The following is a 21086-nucleotide window of genomic DNA, read 5'->3' on the forward strand; positions in this document are numbered from 1 at the left end:
TGCAATGGCCAATTTACCTATCAACCTGCAAGTCTTTGGCTGTGGGAGGAAACCAGAGCACCTGGCGGAAACCAACGCGGTCACAGGGAGAACTTGCAAACCCCGCACAGGCAGTACCCAGAACCGAACCCGGGTCACTGGAGCTGTGAGGCTACGGTGTTAATTGTGTGCAGTTTTAGTCCCCTTATCTGAGGAAGGATCTTCTTGCTATAGAGGGAGTGCTGCAAAGGTTTACCAGACTGATTCCTGGGATAGCGGGACTGACGTATGAGGAGAAATTTAGTCGGTTAGGATAATATTCGCTGGAGTACAGAAGAATGAGGGGGGACCTCACAGAAACCTATAAAATTCTAACAGAACTTGACAGGGTAGATGCAGGAAGGATGTTCCTGATGGTGGGGGAGTCCAGAACCAGGGATCATAGTCTAAGGATACGGGATAAACCTTTCAGGACTGAGATGAGGAGAAATTTCTTCACCCAGAGAGTGGTGAGCCTGTGGAATTCGCTACCACAGAAAGCAGTTGAGGCCAAAACATTGTTTGTTTTCAAGAAGGAGTTAGATATAGCTCTTGGAGCAAAAGGGATCAAAGGGTATGGGGGGAAAGCAGGAACAGGTTATTGAGTTGGATGATCAGCCATGATCATAATGAATGGCGGAGCAGGGTCGAAGGGCCGAATAGCCTACCCCTGCTCCTATTTTCTGTGTTTCTATGACCCTCCCGCACTGACCCTCCCGCACTGACCCGATATCACTGACCCGATATCACTGACCCTATATCACTGACCCTCGGGCACTTACCCTCGGGCACCTACCCTCGGGCACTGACCCTCGAGCACTGACCCTCCTGCACTGACCCTCTGGCACTGACCCTCTGGCACTGACCCTCCCATATTGACCCTCTGGCACTGACCCTCCGGCACTGACCCAATATCACTGACCCTGTACCACTGACCCTGTACCACTGACCCTCCTGCACTGACCCTCGAAAACTGACCCTCCCGCACTGACCCAATATCACTGACCCTCCCGCACTGACCCTCGAAAACTGACCCTCCCGCACTGACCCAATATCACTGACCCTCCCGCACTGACCCTCAAAAACTGACCCTCCCGCACTGACCCAATATCACTGACCCTCCCGCACTGACCCTCCTGCACTCACCCTCGAAAACTGACCCTCCCGCACTGACCCAATATCACTGACCCTCGCGTACTGACCCAATATCACTGACCCTCCCGCACTGACCCTCGAAAACTGACCCTCCCGCACTGACCCAATATCACTGACCCTCCCGCACTGACCCTTCTGCACTCACCCTCGAAAACTGACCCTCCCGCACTGACCCAATATCACTGACCCTCCCGTACTGACCCAATATCACTGACCCTCCCACACTGACCCAATATCACTGACCCTCCCGCACTGGCTCTCAATTTCAAAATTCGCTGATGGCACAAAATGTGGAAGTATTGTGAACTGTGATGAGGATAGTGAATGATTTCAATCGGACATAGACAGGCTGGTGAAGTGGGCAAACAAAGGGTAGGTGAAATTTAATGGATAAAAGTATGAAGTGATTCATTTTAGTAGGAAGAATAAGGAGAGGCAATATTAAATAAAGGGCACAATTCTAAATGGGGAGTATATATGATCAAATCATTGAACGCTGCAGGGCAGGTTGAGAAAGCGGTAAATAAAGTATATTGGATCCTGTGTTTTATAAATAGGAGCACAGAGTATAAAAACAAGGAAGTTATGATAAACCTGTATGAATCCCTGGTTTGGCCTCAACTGGAGTATTGTGTCCAATTCTGGGCACTACACTTTTGGAAGGATGTTAAGGTTTTAGAGAGGATGCAGAAAAGATTCACGAGAATGTTCCTGGGATGAGGGACTTCAGTTATGTGGAGAGATTGGAGAAGCTGGGGCTGTTCTCCTTGGAGAAGGGAAGATTTGATAGAGAGGTTCAAAATCATGAGGGGTCTGGACAGAGTAGATAGAGATAAACTGTTCCCATTGGCGGAAGGGTCCAGAACCAGAGGACACCGATTTAAGGTCACTGGCAAAAGAAGCAACAATGACATGAGGAAAAACATTTTTAGGCAGCAAGTGATTAGAATCTGGAATGCACTGCCTGAGAGTGTGGTAGAGGCAGATTCAATTTAGGCCTTCAAAAGAGAATTGAATAATTATCTGAAGACAAAGCATTTTTAGATCTACAGGGTGAGTGGCTCTTGCAGAGAGCCGGCCTGGACTCGATGGGCAGACTGGCCTCCTGCTCTACTGTAACCATTCTATGATTCGCTCTGCTCCTCCAACACTGAGCACTGGCACACTCCCTCTGCACTGACCTTTCAGAGCTGACCTTTCAACTGTAACCCTCCTGCACTGATGATCTGGCACTGTCCCTCAGGCCATGATATTCTGATACAGACCCTCTGGCACGGACCCACTGGCATGCACCCTGCGGGACTGTCCCTCCACTACTCAATCTCCAGTCCTGCTCCTCCGGTGCTAGCCCTGCAGTGCTGACCCTCTCACATTGACCCTCTGATACTGACCATCCAGCACTGACCACCTCCCCCACCCACCCCATCACCCCAGCTCTGACCCTCCAGCACTGACCATCCAGCACTGACCACCTCCCCGACCCACCCCATCACCCCAGCTCTGACCCTCCAGCACTGACCACCTCCCCCACCCACCCCATCACCCCAACTCTGATCCTCCAGCACTGACACTCTGGTACTGACCATCCAGCACTGATTTTCCAGCATTCACATTCTTACAATGACCCTCTTGGTCAAAAGGCAAATGGCAGCGAGGAACGTAAAACAATCACTATCACTAGAGAAAAAATGCTAGGAAAACTATTGGGACTAAAGGCTGACAAGTCACCTGGACCTGATGGTCTGCATCCTAAGGTCTTAAAGGAAGTGGCTGCAGAGATAGTGAAGGCATTGGTTGTAATCATCCAAAATTCCCTAGATTCTGGAAAGGTCCCAGTGGATTGGAAAACCTCAAATGTAACACCTTTATTAAAGAAAGGAGGGAGACAGAAAGCAGGAAACTATAGGCAAGTTAGCCTGACGTCTGTCATTGGGAAAATACTAGAATCAGTTCAGGTTGGCAAACTGTATCTAGTGATCTAGTGGAGTGCCACAGGGATCAGTGACGGGGCCTCAACTATTTACGATCTGTATTAATGATTTGAATGAAGGGACCAAGTGTATCGTAGCCACATTTTCTGACAATACAAAGATAGGTAGGAAAACAAGTTGTAAGGAGAACACAAACAATCATTGAATCATAGAATGGTTACATCATAGGAGGAGGCCATTCAGCCCATTGTGTCCATGTCAGCTCTCTGCAAGAGCAACTCACCTAGTCCCACTTCCCTGTCTTTTCCATTTAGCCCTGCAAATCTCTTCAGATAATTATCCAGTTCTCTTTTGAAGACCTTGATTGAATCTGCCTCCACCACACTCTCAGACAGTGCTTTCCTGATCCTAACCACTTGCTGCATAAAAAAACTTTTTCCTCATGTCGCAGTTGCCTCTTTTTCCAATCACCTTAAATTGGTGCCCTCTGGTTTTGGTTCCTTCCGCCAATGGGAACAATTTTTCCCTATCTACTCTTTCCAGATCCCTCATGATTTTGAACTCCTCCATCAAATCCCCTCTTAATCGCTTCTCCAAGGAGAACAGACCCAGCTTCTCTAATCTATCTATGCAACTGATGTCCCTCATCCCAGGAACCATTCTCGTGAATCTTTTCTGCACCCTCTCTAAAGCATTAACATCCTTCCGAAAGTGTGGTGCCCAGAATACTCCAGTTGAGGCCAAACCAGGGATATACAGGTTTATCATATGTTCCTTGTTCATGTGCTCTCTGCTCATATTTCGAAAGCCCAGGATCGCTTTCTCAACCTGCCTTACCACCTTCAATGATTTGTGCACATATACCCCCAGGTCCAACATTCAGTCAGTGAGTAACAGCATATCCCGCACCTCCCATTCAGTCAGTGAGTTACAGCATTGCCCTCACTCCTAATCAGTCAGTGAGTTACAGCATTGCCGTCACTCCAGACCGTCAATGAGTTGCAGCATTGACCTTACCCCCAGTCAGTCAGTGAGTTGCAGCACTGCCCTCACACCCAGACAGTCAGTGAGTTACAGCATTGCCCTCACGCCCATTCAATCAGTGAGCTACAGCATTGCCCTCACCCCCAGTCAGTCAGTGAGTTACAGCGTTGGCCCCGCCCCACACATTCAGTGTGTTGCAGCATTAGCCTCGCCCTCTGTCATTGAGTGAGTGACAGCTTTGGCCTCGCCCCCTGCCAGTCAGTGAGTTGCAGCATTGGCTCCGCCCCCAGTCAGTCAGTGAATGACAGGATTGGCCTCGGCCCCGCTCAGTCTGTGAGTTACAGCTTGGACCTGCCACCCGTCCGTCAGTGAGTTCCAGAATTGGCTTCAGCCCCGCTCAGTCTGTAAGTCAAAGCTTGGATATGCCACCAGTCCGTCAGTGAGTTGCAGCATTGTCTCCGCCCTCAGTCCGTCAGTGAATTGCAGCATTGACCCCACCCCTAGTCAGTAAGTGAGTGACAGAATTGGCCTCACCCCCTGTCAGTCTGTGAGTTGCAACATTGGCCTCGCCCCCAGTCAGTGAGAGAATTCCAGCATTGGCCCCGTTGCCAATCATTCAGTGAGTTGCTGTATTAGCCCCGCCCTGATCAGTCAGGAAGTTACAGTATTGGCCCCACCCCAGTCAGTGAGAGAGTTACAGCATTGGCCTCGCCCCCAGTCAGTCAGTGAGTTGCAGCACTGGCCTCACACCCAGACAGTCAATGAGTTACAGCATTGCCCTCACGCCCAGTCAGTCAGTGAGTTACAGCATTGTCCTCACCAATACTCAGTCAGTATGTTACAGAATTGCCATCACCCCCAGTCACTCAGTGAGTTACAGCATGGCCCTCACCCCCAGTCATTCAGTGAGTTACAGCATTGCGCTCAACCCCAGTCAGTCAGTGAGTAGCAGCATTGCCCTCACTCCCAGTCAGTCAGTTAGTTGCAGCATTGCCCTCACCCCCAGTCAGTCAGTGAGTTACAGCATTGCCCTCTCCCCCAGTCAGTCAGTGAGTTACAGCATTGCCCTCTCCCCCAGTCAGTCAGTTAGTTGCAGCATTGCCCTCACCCCCAGTCAGTCAGTGAGTTACAGCATTGCCCTCTCCCCCAGTCAGTCAGTGAGTTGCAGCATTGCCCTCACGCCCAGTCCGTCAGTGAGTTACAGCATTGCGCTCACCCCCCCATCAGTCTGCCCTCACCAAAACTCAGTCAGTATGTGACAGAATTGCCATCACCCCCCGTCCCTCAGTGAGTTACAGAATTGCCCTCACGCCCAGTCAGTCAGTGAGTTGCAGCATTGCCCTCACCCCCAGTCAGTCAGTGAGTTGCAGGATTGCCCTCACCCCCTGTCAGTCAGTGAGTTGCAGCATTGCCCTCACCCCAGTCAGTCAGTGAGCTGCAACATTGCCCTCACCCCCAGTCAGTCAGTGAGTTGCAGCATTGCCCTCACCCCAGTCAGTCAGTGAGCTGCAACATTACCCTCAAAACAAGTCAGTCGATGAGTTACAGCATTGCCCTCACCCCCAGTCAGTCAATGGGTTACAGCATTGCCCTCACCCCCAGTTAGTCAGTGAGTTGCAGCATTGCGCTCAACCCCAGTCATTCAGTGAGTTACGTCATTGCCCTCATGCCCAGTCAGTCAGTGAGTTACAGCATTGCCCTCACGTCCAGTCAGTCAATGAGTTGCAGCATTGCCCTCACCCCCAGTCAGTCAGTGAGTTACAGCATTGCCCTCTCCCCCAGTCAGTCAGTGAGTTACAGCATTGCCCTCTCCCCCAGTCAGTCAGTTAGTTGCAGCATTGCCCTCACCCCCAGTCAGTCAGTGAGTTACAGCATTGCCCTCTCCCCCAGTCAGTCAGTGAGTTGCAGCATTGCCCTCACGCCCAGTCCGTCAGTGAGTTACAGCATTGCGCTCACCCCCCCATCAGTCTGCCCTCACCAAAACTCAGTCAGTATGTGACAGAATTGCCATCACCCCCCCGTCCCTCAGTGAGTTACAGAATTGCCCTCACGCCCAGTCTGTCAGTGAGTTGCAGCATTGCCCTCACCCCCAGTCAGTCAGTGAGTTGCAGGATTGCCCTCACCCCCTGTCAGTCAGTGAGTTGCAGCATTGCCCTCACCCCAGTCAGTCAGTGAGCTGCAACATTGCCCTCACCCCCAGTCAGTCAGTGAGTTGCAGCATTGCCCTCACCCCAGTCAGTCAGTGAGCTGCAACATTACCCTCAAAACAAGTCAGTCGATGAGTTACAGCATTGCCCTCACCCCCAGTCAGTCAATGGGTTACAGCATTGCCCTCACCCCCAGTTAGTCAGTGAGTTGCAGCATTGCGCTCAACCCCAGTGATTCAGTGAGTTACGTCATTGCCCTCATGCCCAGTCAGTCAGTGAGTTACAGCATTGCCCTCACGTCCAGTCAGTCAATGAGTTGCAGCATTGCCCTCACCCCCAGTCAGTCAGTGAGTTGCAGGATTGCCCTCACCCCCTGTCAGTCAGTGAGTTGCAGCATTGCCCTCACCCCAGCCAGTCAGTGAGCTGCAACATTGCCCTCACCCCCAGTCAGTCAGTGAGTTGCAGCATTGCCCTCACCCCAGTCATTCAGTGAGCTGCAACATTACCCTCAAAACAAGTCAGTCGATGAGTTACAGCATTGCCCTCACCCCCAGTCAGTCAATGGGTTACAGCATTGCCCTCACCCCCAATTAGTCAGTGAGTTGCAGCATTGCGCTCAACCCCAGTCATTCAGTGAGTTACGTCATTGCCCTCATGCCCAGTCAGTCAGTGAGTTACAACATTGCCCTCACGCCCAGTTAGTCAGTGAGTTACAGCATTGCCCTCACGCCCAGTTAGTCAATGAGTTACAGCATTGCCCTCACCCCCAATTAGTCAGTGAGTTGCAGCATTGCGCTCAACCCCAGTCATTCAGTGAGTTACGTCATTGCCCTCATGCCCAGTCAGTCAATGAGTTACAGCATTGCTCTCACGCCCAGTTAGTCAGTGAGTTACAGCGTTGCCCTCACCAATACTCAGTCAGTATGTTACAGAATTGCCATCACCCCCAGTCACTCAGTAAGTTACAGCATTGGCCCCACCCCCAGTCATTCAGTGAGTTGCAGCATTGTCTCCGCCCCCAGTCCGTCAATGAGTTGCAGCATTGTCTCCGCCCCCAGTCCGTCAGTGAGTTGCAGCATTGACCCCGGTCCCAGTCAATCATTCAGTTGCAGCATTGGCTTCCGCCGGCATTCAGTCAGTGAATTGCAGCATTGACCCCACCCCTAGTCAGTCAGTGAGTGACAGAATTGGCCTCATCCCCTGTCAGTCAGTTAGTTGCAGCATTGCCCTCACCCCCAGTCAGTCAGTGAGTTACAGCATTGCCCTCTCCCCCAGTCAGTCAGTGCGTTGCAGCATTGCCCTCACCCCCAATCAGTCTGTGAGTTACAGCATTTGCCCCGCCCCCAGTCTGTCAGTGAGTTGCAGCACTCCCCTCACATCCAGTCTGTCAGTGCGTTACAGAATTGCCCTCACCCCTAGTCAGTGGGTGAGTTACAGCATTGCCCTCACCCACAGTCATTCAGTGAGATACAGCATTGCCCTGACCCCAAATCAGTCGGTGAGTTACAGCATTGCCCTCACCCCCTAATCAGTCAGTGTGCACAGCATTGCCCTCACACCCAATCAGTCAGAGAGTTACAGCATTGCCCTCACCCCCCAATCAGTCAGTAGTTACAGCAATGCCCTCACCCGTGGTCAGTCAATGAGTTCCAGTGTTGCCCTCCCACCCAATCAGTCAGTGAGTTGCAGCATTGACCTCACCCCCAGTCAGTCAGTGATTTGCAGAATTGCCCTCACCCGCAGTCAGTCAGTGCATTACACCATTGCACTCACCACCAGTCATTCAGTGAGTTGCAGCATTGCCCTCACCCCCGTCCGTCAGTGAGGTACAGCATTGCCCACACACCCCAATCAGTCAGTGAGTTACAGCATTGCCCTCACCCCCAGTCAATCAGTTAGTTACAGCGTTGCCCTCAGGCCCAGTCAGTCAGTGAATTACAGCATTGCCCTCACCCACAATCAGTCAGTGAGTTGCAGCATTAGCCCCGCCCCTAGTCAGTCAGTGGGTTTCAGCATTGACCCACCACCATTCATTCAGTGAGTTGCAGCACTGTCCTTGCCCCCTGTCAGTCAGTGAGTTGCAGCATTGGCCCCGCCCCCAGTCAGAGAGTGAGTTGCAGCATTGGCCCCGCCCCCAGTCAGTCAGTGACTGACAGCATTGTCCCCGCCCCCGGTCGATCAGTGAGTTGCTGCATTGGCCTCGCTCCCAGTCACTCAGTGAATTACATTATTGGCCTCGGCCCCGATCAGTCTGTGAGTTACAGCTTGGACCTGCCGCCATTCCGTTGGTGGGTTGCAGCATTTGCCTCGCCCCCAGTCTGTCAATGAGTTCCAGTATTGGCCTCTCCCCCAGTCGGTCAGTGAGTTGCATCATTGGCCCTGCTCCCAGTCAATCATTCAGTTGCAGCATTGGCTTCCCCCCCATTCAGTCAGTGATTTGCAGCATTGACGCCGCCCCTAGTCAGTCAGTGAGTTACAGCATTGGCCTCGCCCCCAGTCAGTGAGAGAGTGATAGCAATGGCCCCGTCGCCAGTCAGTCAGTAAGTTGCAACATTGGCCTCGCCCCCAGTCCGTGAGAGAGTTACAGCATTGGCCCAGTTGCAAGTCAGTCTGTGAGTTGCTGCATTCGCCCCGCTCCCGATCAGTCAGTTAGTTACAGCATCGGCCCCACTCCCAGTCAGTCAGTGACTGACAGCATTGTCCTCGCCCCCGGTCAGTCAGTGAGTTACAGCGTTGGCCCCGCCCCACACATTCAGTGTGTTGCAGCATTAGCCTCGCCCTCTGTCATTGAGTGAGTGACAGCTTTGGCCTCGCCCCCTGCCAGTCAGTGAGTTGCAGCATTGGCCCCGCCCCCAGTCAGTCAGTGAAGACAGCATTGGCCTCGGACCCGCTCAGTCTGTGAGTCACAGCTTGGACCTGCCACCCGTCCGTCAGTGAGTTGCAGCATTGGCATTGCCCCATGTCAGTGAAAGAGTTACAGCATTGCCCTCACCCCCAGTCAATCAGTGAGTGACAGCGTTGGCCTCACCGCCAGTTAGTCAGTGAGAGAGAGCATTGGCCTCGCCCTCAGTCTGTGAGTGAGTTGCAGCATTGGCCCTGCTGCCAGTCAGTGAGTTACAGCATTGGCCTTGGCGCCGCTCAGTCTATGATTCTCAGTTCGGACCTGCCCCCAGTCAATCAATGAGTTACAGCATTGTCCTTGCCCATGGTCGATCAGTGAGTTACTGCATTGGCCTCGCTCCCAGTCAGTCAGTGAATTACAGTATTGGCCTCGGCCCCGCTCAGTCTGTGAGTCACAGCTTGTACCTGCCGCCCTTCCGTTGGTGAGTTGCAGCATTGGCTTCCCCCCCATCAGTCAGTGAGTTACATCATTGGCCTCGCCCCCTGTCAGTGAGTGAATTGCAACATTGGCCTCGTCCCCAGTCAGTGAGAGAGTTACAGCATTGGCCCGGACCCCAAACAGTCAGTGATTTACAGGATTAGACTTGCCCCCGGTCAGTGAGTGATTTACAGCATTAACCTCGCCCCCAATCAGTCAGTGAGTTTACAGCGTTGGCCTCGCCCCCTGCCAGTCAGTGAGTTACAGCATTGGCCTCGGACCCGCTCAGTCTGTGAGTCACAGCTTGGACCTGCCACCCGTCCGTCAGTGAGTTGCAGCATTTGCCTCGCCCCCTGTCAGTCAGTGAGTTGCAGCATTGGCCTCACCGTCTGTCAGTCAGTGAGTTGCAGCATTGGCCTCACCGTCTGTCAGTCAGTGAGTTGCAGCATTGGCCTCACCGTCTGTCAGTCAGTGAGTTGCAGCATTGGCCTCACCGTCTGTCAGTCAGTGAGAGAGAGCATTGGCCTCACCGTCTGTCAGTCAGTGAGAGAGAGCATTGGCCTCACCGCCAGTCAGTCAGTGAGAGAGAGCATTGGCCTCGCCCTCAGTCTGTGTGTGAGTTACAGCATTGGCCTCGCACCCAGTCAGTCAATGTGTTACAACATTGTCCCCGCCCCGTCGATCAGTGAGTTACAGCATTGGCCTCACCCCGAGACAGTCAGTGATTTACAGCATTGGCCTCACCCCCAGTCAGTGATTGAGGTTCAGCATTTTCCCCAGCCCCCAATCAGCGAATGAGATCCAAAATTGTCATCGCCGCGAGTCAGTCAGTGAGCTACAGCATTAGTCTCGCTGCCAGTCATTCAGTGAGTTTCAGCATTGCCCCGCCACCATTCATTCAGTGAGTTGCAGCACTGTCCTTGCCCCCTGTCAGTCAGTGAGTGGCAGCATTGTCCCCGCCCCTGGTCGATCAGTGAGTTGCTGCATTGGTCTCGCTCCCAGTCAGTCAGTGAATTGCAGTATTGGCCACGGCCCCGAGCAGTCTGTGAGTTGCAGCTTGTACCTGCCGCCCTTCCATTGGTGGGTTGCAGCATTGGCCCCGCCCCCAGTCAGTCAGTGAGTGACAGCATTTGCCTCACCCCCAATCTGTCAATGAGTTACAGCATTGGCCCCGCCCCCAGTCAGTCAGTGAGTGACAGCATTTGCCTCACCCCCAATCTGTCAATGAGTTGCAGCATTGACCCCTCCCCCGGTCGGTCAGTGAGTTGCAGCATTTGCCCCGCTCCCAGTCAATCATTCAGTTGCAGCTTTGGCTTCCCCCCCATTCAGTCAGTGATTGACAGCATTGACCCCGCCCCTAGTCAGTCAGTGGGTGACAGAATTGGCCTCACCCCCTGTCAGTCTGTGAGTTACAGCATTGGCCTCGACCCCAGTCAGTGAGAGAGATACAGCATTGGCCCCGTCGCCAGTCAATCAGTAAGTTGCAACATTGGCCTCGCCCCCAGTCAGTGAGAGAGTAACAGCATTGGCCCAGAACAAACAAAGAACAAAGAAATTTATAGCAGAGGAACAGGCCCTTCGGCCCTCCAAGGCTGCACCGATCCAGATCCTCTATCTAAACAGGAGGCCTATTTTCTAAGGGTCTGTATCTCTTTACTTCCTGCCCATTCATGTATCTGTCTAGATACATCTTAAAAGACGCTATCGTGCCCGCATCTACCACCTCCGCTGGCAACGCTTTCCAGGCACCCACCACCCTCTGCGTAAAGAACTTTCCACGCATATCCCCCCGAAACATTTCCCCTTTCACTTTGAACTCGTGACCCCGAGTAATTGAATCCCCCACTCTGGGAAAAAGCTTCTTGCTATCCAACCTGTCCATACCTCTCATGATTTTGTACACCTCAATCAGGTCCCCCCTCAATTTCCGTCTTTCAAATGAAAATAATCCTAATCTACTCAACCTCTCTTCATAGCTAGCACCCTCCATACCAGGCAACATCCTGGTGAACCTCCTCTGCACCCTCTCCAAAGCATCCACATCCTTTTGGTAATGTGGCGACCAGAACTGCACGCAGTATTCCAAATGTGGCCGAACCAAAGTCCTATACAACTGTAACATGACCTGCCAACCCTTGTACTCAATACCCCGTCCGATGAAGGAAAGCATGCCGTATGCCTTCTTGACCACTCTATTGATCTGCGTTGCCACTTTCAGGGAACAATGGACCTGAACACCCAAATCTCTCTGCACATCAATTTTCCCCAGGACTTTTCCATTTACTGTATAGTTCGCTCTTGAATTGGATCTTCCAAAATGCATCACCTCGCATTTACCCTGATTGAACTCCAACTGCCATTTCTCTGCCCAACTCACAAACAACAGTGGTCCCAGCACGAATCCCTGTGGAACACCACTGGTCACACGTCTCCATTTTGAGAAACTCCCTTCCACTGCTACTCTCTGTCTCCTGTTGCCCAGCCAGTTATTTATCCATCTAGCTGGTGCACCTTGGACCCCATGCGCCTTCACTTTCTCCATCAGCCTACCATGGGGAACCTTATCAAACGCCTTACTGAAGTCCATTTATATGACATCGACAGCCCTTCCCTCATCAATCAACTTTGTCACTTCCTCAAAGAATTCTATTAAGTTTGTAAGACATGACCTTCCCTGCACAAAACCATGTTGCTTATCACTGATAAGCCCATTTTCCTCCAAATGAGAATAGATCCTATCCCTCAGTAACTTCTTCAGCAGCTTCACTACCACTGACGTCAGGCTCACCGGACTATAGTGACCTGGATTATCCCTGCTACCCTTCTTAAACAAGGGGACGACATTAGCAATTCTCCAGTCCTCCGGGACCTCACCCGTGTTTAAGGATGCTGCAAAGATATCTGTTAAGGCCCCAGCTATGTCCTCTCTCGCTTCCCACAGTAACCTGGGATAGATCCCATTCGGACCTGGCGAGTTGTCCACCTTAATGCCTTTTAGAATACCCAATACTTCCTCCCTCCTTATGCCGACTTGACCGAGAGTAATCAAACATCTGTTGCTGACCTCAACATCCTTCATGTCCCACTCCTCGGTGAATACCGATGCAAAGTACTCGTTTAGAATCTCACCCATTTTCTCTGACTCCACACATAACTTTCCTCCTTTGTCCTTAAGTGGGCAAATTCACTCTCCAGTTACCCTCTTGCTCCTTACAGATGAATAAAAGGCTTTGGGATATTCCTTAACCCTGTTTGCTAAAGAAAGGGCTATTGTTCCCGAGAATGTTCATCCAAATGAACACCGGTGCTATTGTTCCTGAGACTGTTCATCCACATCAACATCAGGGCGATTGTACCTGAGACTGTTCATCCACATCAACACCAGGACTATTATTCCTGAGACTGTTCATCCACATCAACACCAGGGCTATTGTTACTGAGAATGTTCATCCACATCAACACCAGGGCTATTGTTCCTGAGACTGTTCATCCACATCAACTCCAGGGCTATTTTTTTGGAGACTGTTCATCCACATCAACACCAGGGCTATTGTATCTGAGACTGTTCATCCACAATAACACCAGGGATATTGTTCCTGAGACTGTCCATCCACATCAACACCAGTGCAATTATTCCAGAGACTGTTCATCCACATCAACACCAGGATTATTGTCCTGAGATTGTTCATCTACATCAACATCAGGGCTATTGCTCCTGAGACTCTTCATCCACATCAACACCAGGGATACTGTTCCCTTGACTGTCGATCCACATCAACACCAGTGCAATTATTCCAGAGACTGTTCATCCACATCAACACCAGGGCTATTGTACCTGAGACTGTTCATCAACATTAACACCAAGACTATTGTTGCTGAGACTGTTCATCCACATCAACACCAGGGCTATTGTTACTGAGACTGTTCATCCACATCAACACCAGGGTTATTGTACCTGAGACTGTTCATCCACATCAACACCAGGACTATTGTTCCTGATACTGTTCAACCACATCAACACCAGGGCTATTGTTACTGAGACTGTTCATCCACATCAACACCAGTGCTATTGTTATTGAGACTGTCCATCCAGATCAACACCAGTGCTATTGTTCCTGATACTGTTCATCCACATCTACACCAGGGCTATTGTTCCTGAGAATGTTCATGCACATCAACACCATGGCTATTGTTACTGAGACTGTCCATCCACATCATACCAGTGCTACTATTCCTGAGTCTGTTCATCCACATCAACACCAGGACTATTTTTCCTGAGACTGTTCATCCACATCAACACCAGGGCTATTGTTACTGAGACTGTACATCCACATCAACACCAGGGTTGTTGTTCCTGAGACTGTTCATCCACATCAACTCCAGGGCTATTTTTTTGGAGACTGTTCATCCACATCAACACCAGGGCTATTGTTACTGAGACTGTTCATCCACATCAACACCAGGGCTATTGTTACTGAGACTGTTCATCCACATCAACACCAGGGCTATTGTATCTGAGACTGTTCATCCACATCAACACCAGGGCGATTGTATCTGAGACTGTTCATCCACATCAACACCAGGACTATTATTCCTGAGACTGTTCATCCACATCAACTCCAGGGCTATTTTTTTGGAGACTGTTCATCCACATCAACACCAGGGTTATTGTTCCTGAGACTGTTCATCCACATCAACTCCAGGGCTATTTTTTTGGAGACTGTTCATCCACATCAGCACCAGGGATATTGTTCCTGAGACTGTCCATCCACATCAACACCAGTGCAATTATTCCAGAGACTGTTCATCCACATCAACACCACGATTATTGTCCTGAGATTGTTCATATACATCAACATCAGGGCTATTGCTCCTGAGACTCTTCATCCACATCAACACCAGGGATATTGTTCCCTTGACTGTCCATCCACATCAACACCAGTGCAATTATTCCAGAGACTGTTCATCCACATCAACACCAGGGCTATTGTACCTGAGACTGTTCATCCACATCAACACCAGGACTATTGTTCCTGAGACTGTTCATCCACATCAGCACCAGGGCTATTGTTACTGAGACTGTTCATCCACATCAACACCAGTGCTATTGTTATTGAGACTGTCCATCCACATCAACACCAGTGCTATTGTTCCCGATACTGTTCATCCACATCTACACCAGGGCTATTGTTCCTGAGAATGTTCATGCACATCAACACCATGGCTATTGTTACTGAGACTGTCCATCCACATCAACACCAGTGCTACTATTCCTGCGTCTGTTCATCCACATCAACACCAGGACTATTGTTCCTGAGACTGTTCATCCACATTAACACCAGCGCTATTGTTACTGAGACTGTTCATCCACATCAACACCATGGCTATTGCTACTGAGACTGTCCATCCACATCAACACCAGTGCTACTATTCCTGAGTCTGTTCATCCACATCAACACCAGGACTATTTTTCCTGAGACTGTTCATCCACATCAACACCAGGGCTATTGTTACTGAGACTGTTCATCCACATCAACACCAGGGTTGTTGTTCCTGAGACTGTTCATCCACATCAACTCCAGGGCTATTTTTTTGGAGACTGTTCATCCACATCAACACCAGGGCTATTGTTACTGAGACTGTTCATCCACATCAACACCAGGGCTATTGTATCTGAGACTGTTCATCCACATCAACACCAGGGCGATTGTACCTGAGACTGTTCATCCACATCAACACCAGGACTATTATTCCTGAGACTGTTCATCCACATCAACTCCAGGGCTATTTTTTGGAGACTGTTCATCCACATCAACACCAGGGTTATTGTTCCTGAGACTGTTCATCCACATCAACTCCAGGGCTATTTTTTTGGAGACTGTTCATCCACATCAGCACCAGGGATATTGTTCCTGAGACTGTCCATCCACATCAACACCAGTGCAATTATTCCAGAGACTGTTCATCCACATCAACACCACGATTATTGTCCTGAGATTGTTCATATACATCAACATCAGGGCTATTGTTCCCTTGACTGTCCATCCACATCAACACCAGTGCAATTATTCCAGAGACTGTTCATCCACATCAACACCAGGGCTATTGTACCTGAGACTGTTCATCCACATCAACACCAGGACTATTGTTCCTGAGACTGTTCATCCACATCAACACCAGGGCTATTGTTACTGAGACTGTTCATCCACATCAACACCAGTGCTATTGTTATTGAGACTGTCCATCCACATCAACACCAGTGCTATTGTTCCCGATACTGTTCATCCACATCTACACCAGGGCTATTGTTCCTGAGAATGTTCATGCACATCAACACCATGGCTATTGTTACTGAGACTGTCCATCCACATCAACACCAGTGCTACTATTCCTGAGTCTGTTCATCCACATCAACATTAGGACTATTGTTCCTGAGACTGTTCATCCACATCAACACCAGCGCTATTGTTACTGAGACTGTTCATCCACATCAACACCAGGGTTGTTGTTCCTGATACTGTTCATCCACATCTACACCAGGGCTATTGTTCCTGAGAATGTTCATGCACATCAACACCATGGCTATTGCTACTGAGACTGTCCATCCACATCAACACCAGTGCTACTATTCCTGAGTCTGTTCATCCACATCAACACCAGGACTATTGTTCCTGAGACTGTTCATCCACAGCAACAGCAGGGGTATTGTTCCTGAGACTGTTCAACCACATCAACATCGGGAATATTGTTCCTGAGACTGTTCATCCTCATCAACAAAAGGGCTACTGCGCCAGAGAAGATAGTCCACATCAACGCCAGTGCTTTTGTTCCTGAGACTGTCCATCCACATCAACGTCAGTGCTATTGTTCCTGAGACTGTTCATCCACATCAACACCAGGACTATTGTTCCTGTGTCTGGCCAGCCACATCAAAACCAGGGCTATTGTTCCTGAGACTGTTAATCCACATCAACAGCAGGGCTATTGTTCCTGAGACAGTTCATCCACATCAACACCAGGGCAATTGTTCCTGAGAATGTTCAGCCACATCAACACCAGGGCTACTGTTCCTGAGACTGTTAATCCACATCAACAGCAGCCCTTTTGTTTCTGAGACTGTTCATCCACATCAACACCAAAGCTATTGTATTTCAGACAGTTCAGCCACTACAATAGCAGGGCTATTGTTCCTGAGACTGTTCATCCACATCAACACAAGGGCTATTGTTTCTGAGAATGATGATCCAAATCAACACCGGTGCTATTGTTCCTGAGACTGTTCATCCACATCAACAGCAGTGATATTGTTCCTGAGACTGTTCATCCACATCAACACAAGGGCTATTGTTTCTGAGAATGATGATCCAAATCAACACCGGTGCTATTGTTCCTGAGACTGTTCATCCACATCAACATCAGGGCTATTGTTCCTGAGAATGTTCCTCCAAATCAACATCGGTGCTATTGTTCCTGAGACTGTGCATCCACATCAAAACCAGTGCTATTGTTCGTGAGACTCTTCATCCACATCAACACCTTGGCAATTGTTCCTGAGACTGTTCATCCACATCAACACCAGGGCTATTGTTCCTGAGAATGTTCATCCAAATCAACATCGGTGCTATTGTTCCTGAGACTGTGCATCCACATCAAAACCAGTGCTATTGTTCCTGAGAGTGTTCATCCACATCAACACCAGTACTATTGTTCCTGACACTGTTCATCCACATCAACACCTTGGCAATTGTTCCTGAGACTGTTCTTCCGCATCAGCACCAGGGTTATTGTTCCTGAGAGTGTTCATCCACATCAACACAAGGGCTTTTGTTTTTGAGACTGTTAATCCACATCAACAGCGCGGCCTTTGTTCCTGAGAGTGTTCCTCCACATCAACACCAGGGCTATTGTTTCTGAGACTTTACTTCCACATCAACAGCAGGGCTATTGTTCTTGAGACTGTTCATTCAAATCAACACCAGGATTACTGTTCCTATGACTGTTCATCCACATCAACCCCAGAGCAATTTTCACTGAGACTGTTCATCCACATCAACACCAGGACAATTGTTCCTGAGACTGTTCATCCACATCAACATCTGTGCTATTATACCTGAGACTGTTCATCCACATCAACATCAGTGATATTGTTCCTGAGACTGTTCGTCCACATCAACACCAGGACTATTGTTCCTTAGACTGATAATCCACTTCATCACAGGTGCTACTGTTCCTGAGAATCTTCATTCAACTCAACACCGGTGCTATTGTTCCTGAGACTGTTCATCCACATCAACACCACTGCTACTATTCCTGAGACAGTTCATCCACATCAACACCAGGGCGACTGTTCCTGAGAATGTTCATCCACATCAACACCAGCACTATTGTTCCTGAGACTGTTCAACCACATCAACATCAGGGCTATTGCTCCGGAGACTCTTCATCCACATCAACACCAGGGATATTGTTCCTGAGACTGTCCATCCACATCAACACCAGTGCAATTATTCCAGAGACTGTTCATCCACATCAACACCAGGGCTATTGTACCTGAGACTGTTCATCCACATCAACACCAGGACTATTGTTCCTGAGACCGTTCATCCACATCAACACCAGGGCTATTATTACTGAGCCTGTTCATCCACATCAACACCAGGGTTATTGTACCTGAGACTGTCCATCCGCATCAACACCAGCACTATTGTTCCTGAGACTGTTCATCCACATCAACACATGGGCTATTGTTACTGAGACTGTTCATCCACATCAACAGCAGGGCTATTGTACCTGAGACTGTTCACACACATCAACACCAGGGCTATTGTTACTGAGACAGTCCTTCCACATCAACACCAAGGTTATTGTACCTGAGACTGTCCATCCACATCAACACCAGGGCTATTGTTACTGACACTGTTCATCCACATCAACACCAGTGCTATTGTTACTGAGACTGTCCATCCACATCAACAGCAGTGCTAAAGTTCCTGAGACTGTTCTTCCACATCAACACCAGGGCTATTGTACCTGAAACTGTTCACCCACATCAACACCAGGACTATTGTTCCTGATACTCTTCATCCACATCAACACCAGGGTTATGTTTTTGGAGACTGTGCATCCTCAGCAACAGCAGGGATATTGTTCCTGAGACTGTTTAACCGCATCAACAGCGGGAATATATTTCCTGAGACTGTTCATCCTCTTCAACAAAAGGGCTACTGCGCCAGAGAGGATTAGTCCACATCAACGCCAGTGCTATTGTTCCTGAAACTGTTCATCCACATCAACACCAGCACTATTGATCCTGAGTCTGTTCATCCACATCAACACCAGGGTTATTGTACCTGAGACTGTTCATCCACATCAACACCAGGACTATTGTTCCTGAGACTGTTCATCCACATCAACACCAGGGCTATTGTTACTGAGACTGTTCATCCACATCAACACCAGTGCTTTTGTTACTGAGACTGTCCATCCACATCAACACCAGTGCTATTGTTCCTCATACTGTTCATCCACATAAACACCAGGACTATTGTTCCTGAGACAGTTCAGCCACATCAACACCAAGACTATTGTTCCTGAGACTGTTCATCCACATCAGTACCAGGGCTATTGTTACTGAGACTGTTCATCCACATCAACACCAGGGATGTTGTTCCTGAGACTGTTCATCCACATCAACACCAGGGCTATTGTTACTGAGACTGTTCATCCACAGCAACAGCAGGGGTATTGTTCCTGAGACTGTTCAACCACATCAACATCGGGAATATTGTTCCTGAGACTGTTCATCCTCATCAACAGAAGGGCGACTGCGCCAGAGAAGATTAGTCCACATCAACGCCAGTGCTATTGTTCCTGAGAATGTTCAGCCATATCAACACCAGGACTTTTGTTCCTGAGTCTGGTCAGCCACATCAAAACCAGGGCTATTGTTCCTGAGACTGTTAATCCACATCAACAGCAGGGCTATTGTTCCTGAGACAGTTCATCCACATCAACACCGGAGCAATTGTTCCTGAGAATGTTCAGCCACATCAACACCAGGGCTACTGTTCCTGAGACTGTTAATCCACATCAACAGCAGGCCTTTTGTTTCTGAGACTGTTCATCCACATCAACACCAGGGCTATTGTATTTCTGACAGTTCATCCACATCAACATCAGTGCTATTGTTCCTGAGACTGTTCATCCACATCAACACCAGGGCTATTGTTCCTGAGAATGATAATCCAAATCAACACCGGTGCTATTGTTCCTGAGACTGTTCATCCAAATCAACGCAAGGGCTAATGTTCCCGAGACTGTTCATCCACATCAACACCTTGGCAATTGTTCCTGAGACTGTTCATCCACATCAACACCAGGGCTATTGTTCCTGAGAATGTTCATCCAAATCAACATCGGTGCTATTGTTCCTGAGACTGTGCGTCCACATCAAAACCAGTGCTATTGTTCCTGAGAGTGTTCATGCACATCAACACCAGTACCATTGTTCCAGACACTGTTCATCCACATCAACACCTTGGCAATTGTTACTGAGACTGTTCTTCCGCATCAACACCAGGGATATTGTTCCTGAGATTGTTCATCCAACATCAACACCAGGGCTTTTGTTTTTGAGACTGTTAATCCACATCAACAGCGCAGCTTTTGTTCCTGAGAGTGTTCAGCCACATCAACACCAGGGCTACTGTTCCTGAGACTGTTAATCCACATCAACAGCAGGCCTTTTGTTTCTGAGACTGTTCATCCACATCAACACCAGGGCTATTGTATTTCTGACAGTTCATCCACATCAACATCAGTGCTATTGTTCCTGAGACTGTTCATCCACATCAACACCAGGGCTATTGTTCCTGAGAATGATAATCCAAATCAACACCGGTGCTATTGTTCCTGAGACTGTTCATCCAAATCAACGCAAGGGCTAATGTTCCCGAGACTGTTCATCCACATCAACACCTTGGCAATTGTTCCTGAGACTGTTCATCCACATCAACACCAGGGCTATTGTTCCTGAGAATGTTCATCCAAATCAACATCGGTGCTATTGTTCCTGAGACTGTGCGTCCACATCAAAACCAGTGCTATTGTTCCTGAGAGTGTTCATGCACATCAACACCAGTACCATTGTTCCAGACACTGTTCATCCACATCAACACCTTGGCAATTGTTACTGAGACTGTTCTTCCGCATCAACACCAGGGATATTGTTCCTGAGATTGTTCATCCAACATCAACACCAGGGCTTTTGTTTTTGAGACTGTTAATCCACATCAACAGCGCAGCTTTTGTTCCTGAGAGTGTTCTTCCACATCAACACCAGGGCTATTGTTTCTGAGACTTTACTTCCACATCAACAGCAGGGCTATTGTTCTTGAGACTGTTCATTCAAATCAACACCAGGATTACTGTTCCTATGACTGTTCATCCACATCAACACCAGAGCAATTGTTCCTGAGACTGTTCACCCACATCAACACCAGGACAATTGTTCCTGAGACTGTTCATCCACAT

The 21086-nt window shown here is 49.2% G+C and overlaps 1 protein-coding gene across 1 annotated transcript in view; it reads right to left on the reverse strand.

The window, feature by feature from the left end:
* The window catches only part of LOC137353646 (corticotropin-releasing factor receptor 2-like), a 119074-nt gene extending 115172 nt beyond the window's left edge, over positions 1–3902 (reverse strand). Inside the window, exon 1 of the mRNA XM_068020000.1 lies at positions 3851–3902. Coding sequence (XP_067876101.1) covers positions 3851–3902 — 52 coding nt within the window. The remainder of the gene's footprint in view (positions 1–3850) is intronic.
* Between the last annotated feature and the right edge of the window lie 17184 nt (positions 3903–21086).

The sequence above is a fragment of the Heterodontus francisci genome, chromosome 3 (genome assembly GCF_036365525.1).
Source record: "Heterodontus francisci isolate sHetFra1 chromosome 3, sHetFra1.hap1, whole genome shotgun sequence".
Taxonomy (NCBI): domain Eukaryota; kingdom Metazoa; phylum Chordata; class Chondrichthyes; order Heterodontiformes; family Heterodontidae; genus Heterodontus; species Heterodontus francisci.